At 49.7% G+C, this 5,634-nt stretch overlaps 1 protein-coding gene across 9 annotated transcripts in view; it reads left to right on the forward strand.

Annotated features, from left to right (window-relative positions):
• Positions 1–5,634, forward strand: part of LOC100744677 — a 126,354-nt gene continuing 120,720 nt past the window's right edge. For 4 of the 9 annotated variants that reach the window (XM_012380705.3, XM_033318646.1, XM_033318647.1 and 1 more), the window contains exon 1: positions 1–5,612. In XM_012380705.3, coding sequence (XP_012236128.1) covers positions 617–5,612 — 4,996 coding nt within the window. In that variant the 5' untranslated portion in view covers positions 1–616. Of the gene's footprint in view, positions 5,623–5,634 lie in introns of all 9 variants that reach the window. The other 5 variants (XM_033318651.1, XM_033318652.1, XM_033318653.1 and 2 more) reach the window with 2 other exon arrangements.

A 5,634-nucleotide genomic window follows, 5' to 3' on the forward strand; every position in this document is an offset into this window, starting at 1 on the left:
TCGTACTAAGCCACGGCAATTCGTTTGCTCCTGTTTTACAGATAGCGGCAGCGGCATGAATGCACGAGACTGGTTACGAAGTGCCATTTGCAGAGTGCCGCGCGATCTCGTATGGTTCGTCAAGATCGCGCCCAATAATTATCAAACTTTGTGTATGCAGCTATAGTGTAATAGAAAAAAACAAAGGGACGAGTTGATTGGAGGACAGAAAACAGAGAGACAGAGTGACAATATATAATATATATATTAACGTAGCAAGTGAACGAATCATAGTGTACAGTTTGATCGACGTGTGTAAAGTGAACAGTAGGAGGCAAAAAGTACAAGTAAAGAAAGAAACGGAAAAGGACAATCAACATGGGAATCGATAACAGTGCATCGAATTACCGTAGTTCGATCATGTCGAAAGTCTGCGCTAGATGCATTGAAGTGTCGATCATGTTCCTTTTCGGGCCACAGGCAACGCTGTAATTCTGTTTTCATTCGAGTCGCACAGTATGCATGATGAATCGCCTCAGGGATCATCGACAGCCTAAATATCATACTTGGAGGTTCGTCGAAACATAGAAGACACGAGGTCGACTCGACGTATTGCGTCATAAAAACGCAAACTTAGATGAAAATGGATTCGACGAAGCTGGGTGGGCCAGCCCCAACCAGCCCAAGGGCACACTCGCCAGCCCTACCGGCCTACAGCAGTACCACCACGGATGGCAACATCGATTACATAATCGGAGACTATATGGAGAGACTCGGCACGAGGTTGAATACATTGGAGAATGAGCTGAGGTACGCCTGGAGGGCGTTAGACCTGCTCAGTCAGGAATACATCAAGATGTGGGAGAGGCTAGAGAAGTTAGAGGGCCTCTTATACGAACAACAAACGGTGATCAGTCAATTGATCGAATTCTACGCGAGCGGTGGCACTCACGAGACTGCCAACGTGGTGGTGGAGGAGACATTAGCCAATCAACAGAGCACCGTTGGCGAGTTGGACGCGATCGCGAAGAGCATAGGCGCCACCATGGGTATAGAGGAGACGAACGCGATAAGAGAGAAATTAGCTCAGCAGGAGATCGCGAGAATGCACGGACTCACGCAGGACAGCTCAACCGCTGCCGCGGTAGTTACCGACATGCATAGAAACGTGAGGAACTTGGACACTCTGGAGACTCTCGCGGAAGAGAGTAACATTCCAGACGAGGCGTTCTACAGAAGCTTGAACAACGCGTACAGGGAGGATTTAATTTGCGGCGACACGTCCAGACCAACGTCGCAACTGGGTATGATCTGGGAGGAGGCGGAGGATGAGGATGTGAATGGAAAGAAAGAGGCGGAGTCGAACATGTTCGACAAAGCTATGACCAAAGAGAAGGAACTCGAGGAATTGACTACAAAACCAACGAAGGAAGAAATTCAGGAATCAGTGACGAAAAAGGAAGACGAAGCGGACGAGGACGAAGGCGAAGTGTTTAGTGCAGCTGATTACAAAAGTTATCGTGGCAATACGCCTTGTGTCAGCGAACAAGATTTGGCCCAGCTCTCTAGACTCAGTTCCATCGACCAAGTCGCTCTGGAAAAATTACACGAACTGGACAGGTTGACCAATAAATTACAAAAGGACTCTCAGAACTTGATAGAGTTACAGTCGAAGTTAATGGACTCTCCGAAACGACAATATAGTTCCGAAGCTGAAGCTAAATTGGCGGAAGAAGCGAGTAGTATAGACGAGCAGCTAAGAAAGATTTACGCCGAAACCGATGTCGATAGTTGGACCTTCTCGAAAAGTCCCGGATCGACCGGTCGATCGATCTCCAGAGTGAGCACAGATAGTGGTCTAGCTACTGACGGTGACTTCACAACTCGATCAATTTCGCCAAGACTTACGTCCACGTCCAGAACGAACTTAGATTCCATTTCGAGTACTTACACTCCACCCAGGCTAGGTAGCTACGCAACAGCTGTACGGGAAAAGAGTCCAGAGCCAGTGATCCAATTGCCTATTGACGTCGGTAGCTTCGCCAAAGGCTACGCGGAGAACAAAGAACTGACCGATCTTATGGCCGAAAGCTTCGCGGCTGTCACCTGCGCCTCTCCCACCATTTACAGCACCACTACTGACAAAATCCCATCTCCTACTCACTCTGCGGGAAGCGTCCATAGTGTCCATAGCGTCCACAGTGTGCAGAGTCTTCGAACCAGGCAGGACGGTTATTTCGGTAGCACTGCTCGACTGAATTTGGAATTCCAGGAAAGTAGAACTCCTCCAAGTCCGTCACCCAGCTCGCCGCCTCCGCCAGCTCCTCGAGACTCAACCGAGCCTTTCCTGATGCCAGGACCTGATCAGAGAGAAGCTGAAACAAAACGACCTCAGAGTCCTACGTTTTTGAGGAGCACGGAGAAACTGGTTTCCCTGGAACAAGGTCGCCTAAGTCCACGAACTCCTCACTCGCCTAAGTCGCCACGAGTCTCGCCTAAGCACACAGCCAAGCCAAGCGTGGCCAACATCGTTGCAGTCAAGTCTGATTCCGGCCTATCTTCAATGAGTGGGTGGAGCAGCCTGGACAAGTCGCCGAGCTCGCCAAAAAGTTCAATCACCAAGATGCTCACTTCGTATTCGGTAGATCATCCCAGATCAACTTTAATCCCAAGTACAACGACGGTCAGATCTGCCAGTCCAATTCCACCTCTTCCGGAAACCACAACCTCGGTCATTACGCAGGAACCGCTGTACGATACGCCGGAAGGAAGAGACGCTTTCACGAGTACTACCACCGCCACTTATACCGTTACGAGCCACTCTTACACCGCAGCCATGAATCATTTGTCAGGCTACACGTCGATAAAGACACCGACCACCAAAGAGGAGTACAGTTTTGTACCTCCTCCAGCACCCATCGCGACCACTTGTCAGAGTCCAAAGAAACGAGGTCGCCAGCAAACTTTACAGCATACTTACGACACCGTACCGCCTGGAACCACGATCGACTATGTGTATAGGTCTGAGCAACCTGCCATTTATTCCGTAGCTGGGAGTAATCGACAACAGGCCATCACGAGCGTCTATACCAGCAGCGCTGGGGGCTATGGTCCGAAAACTACGACCACTGCTTACTATCCAGATGCAATGGACCAGTATAACAGCTACCAGGATAATTATAGTGCTGTTCAATATACGGAATCGGCCGCTGTAGGAGGTCACCTGAAGAAACCTTCACGAGGCAGCGCGTACACTGACGGAATGACAAACCACGAAGGGTACAAAGCCGCCATGTATCGCACAATGTTCCCCACAGGGAATATCACGGACGCACTATCTTATTATCCGACTAGCGCAAATCTGCCGCGAACGGAGACGAACGAGACTTCGTGGCTAAATTCGATGGAAGACCAGATACCTCACGATTCGACGTCCTCCAGCATCAGATCGCTAACATCGGACGGTAGCTATGCCCAAAGCCCATACACCGATAGAAGATATCCTCAGCCACCGACGTATCAGGCACATCAGTATCATCACACGTATGCGAATCAGAACTATCCACAAGCTTATCAGCAACAGTACCAGCCATACAGTCAAAGGTTGAGTAGTTCCGAAAGCGCACAACTTACGGATGGATATCAGAGACAACGGCAAAGAGAACATCAATACATTCAGGACCACGAAACAGGAAGAATGCCTATTGATCAAACGCAACATCAGCAAGAATATTACGATGCTTCGAGCGTAATAGTATCTCAATCAGGGTATATTAGTATTGCGTCGAATTTGAAGGACCACGAGATAGAAAATGCGAAAGCTGGCAAGAAGATGAAACGCGGTTCGTCCTTAAAAAATGCGATGAGCTCCATGAGCAACTGGTTACCTGATTTACACTTGAGCAAGCGACACAGGAGTCACTCGTTACCTGGTGGAGTGAGGAGGGAAGATTTGGATATATCGCAGGAGCAACAGCAGAGGCTTCCGCAGGAAGCAGGTATGGCAAGAGGTCGTGGAAGAGGCCAGGCAGCCAGGAAGAAGAAGAAACACACTTTAGTGTCCACCGTATCCGGAATTCTTCAGAAGGCTAAAAGACGAAATCATCAATCTCAATCTTTATCGGATCCTGAACAGTCCGAAACCGAATGGAGTAGTGGTAGACAGAGTGGCCTGTCAGAAGACGAAGACAGCGTGATGTCGGACGTAAATCAAGAACCTCCATTCTTTGCCAAGGTAAAGACAACTAGCACGAAACGTAAACAGGTGCCCCAACCAGTTCCTCAGCAACAGCAACCGACAACTCAGCCATTACCTCTGCAACAGAAAGAATATATACAACAACAACAGCAGCAACAGCAAGCTCTCCAACAGCAAATTCAACAGCATCAGGAGCAGTTACAACAGCAAGCTCTTCAAGACGCTTGGGCCAAAGAGAAAGATCAAAAGAAGGATGTGGATCACGAACTTCCTGAACAGATCAGTGGCTTCGAAGAAGAAACATCTGGGAAGAGCACAGGTTCTGGTTCTGGCGGTTCATCGATATTTCAAACTGTCGGGGATATCAAACGATCCGCTGGTAGCTCCGACGAAGCTCCCAACGAAAAGGCTCCGAAACTTCCTCCTGTGACTCTGATGGGTGGTGCAAGTATGGAATTTGCGGTGTCTAGAGCATTAGGCAAGTATCGTCAGAGACAATCCTCCACGGTCTCCGATGAACAGCCTCCCAGTGAAGAGGGCAGCACCGAGAAGAAGTCCGACGAAGGTACCGTCCAAACTCTGGAAACAAGCTTTGAATACCCGGAAGATATGTCGGAAAAAAGCGAGAGGAGCGAGAAATCTAGCAGCACCAGGCTTCCCGAATTGGTAACCAGCATATCGGAGGAGGCTCCACCGTCGGAAGGAAGCCCATCCGCGTCAAGCACGAAGGGTCAAACGCCAGGCAGTCGATTCCTGCCGCGGCATCAGCAGTCGCTCGAAATTCCATGGACCGGTTCAAGACCGGGTGAATTGGACGAGGATAACCGAAGCACGCATTCCTATCGAAGTACGTCGAGGGTCTCATCCAGGCGGCAAAGTACGGAGGACTCGATCGACTCCGAGGACGAGTGGTACCGGTACGAGTTGAGGAAGCTCGAGGAACTTGAGAGGCAATCGCAGATAGAGGTAGAGATGGGCGAGGTGCTGGTAGAGGAACCGGAGGAGACTGATCAGTACCAACCAGACGAAACGGTAAAGGAGAAGATGTCTTTCGTCCTGAGAGAACTGAAGATGAAGGCTGGCACTATAGCGAAAGAGCAGGCGAAAGAGGATAAAGAAGAGCTACGAACGAGTAAGATTAACGGAACGATGGCGAAGGATCGTCGAATGGAGGAACGAGACAGGTATCGAGACGAGAAACCTATTCCAAAGCGAAAATCTGCGGAGAGTATCGAAGCGGTGTTTGCGAGAGTGACCGATTATCATACTTGGGCGCACGAAGAGGAAGTTAAGAAAGAGAAACTGTCCTCTGCTATGGAAGAAGGTTCCTCTGGAGAAACTTCCGGTCCTGATAGTCCCGTCCAATCGATGGACGAGGAGGAAGAAGAGGAATTGCCGAAGGACGTCGACGAACAACCGTCGAGACGCAGTTCGAGCGGCTCGACTTTTCGACACGG

The sequence above is a fragment of the Bombus impatiens genome, unplaced genomic scaffold (genome assembly GCF_000188095.3).
Source record: "Bombus impatiens unplaced genomic scaffold, BIMP_2.2 scf_0106, whole genome shotgun sequence".
Taxonomy (NCBI): domain Eukaryota; kingdom Metazoa; phylum Arthropoda; class Insecta; order Hymenoptera; family Apidae; genus Bombus; species Bombus impatiens.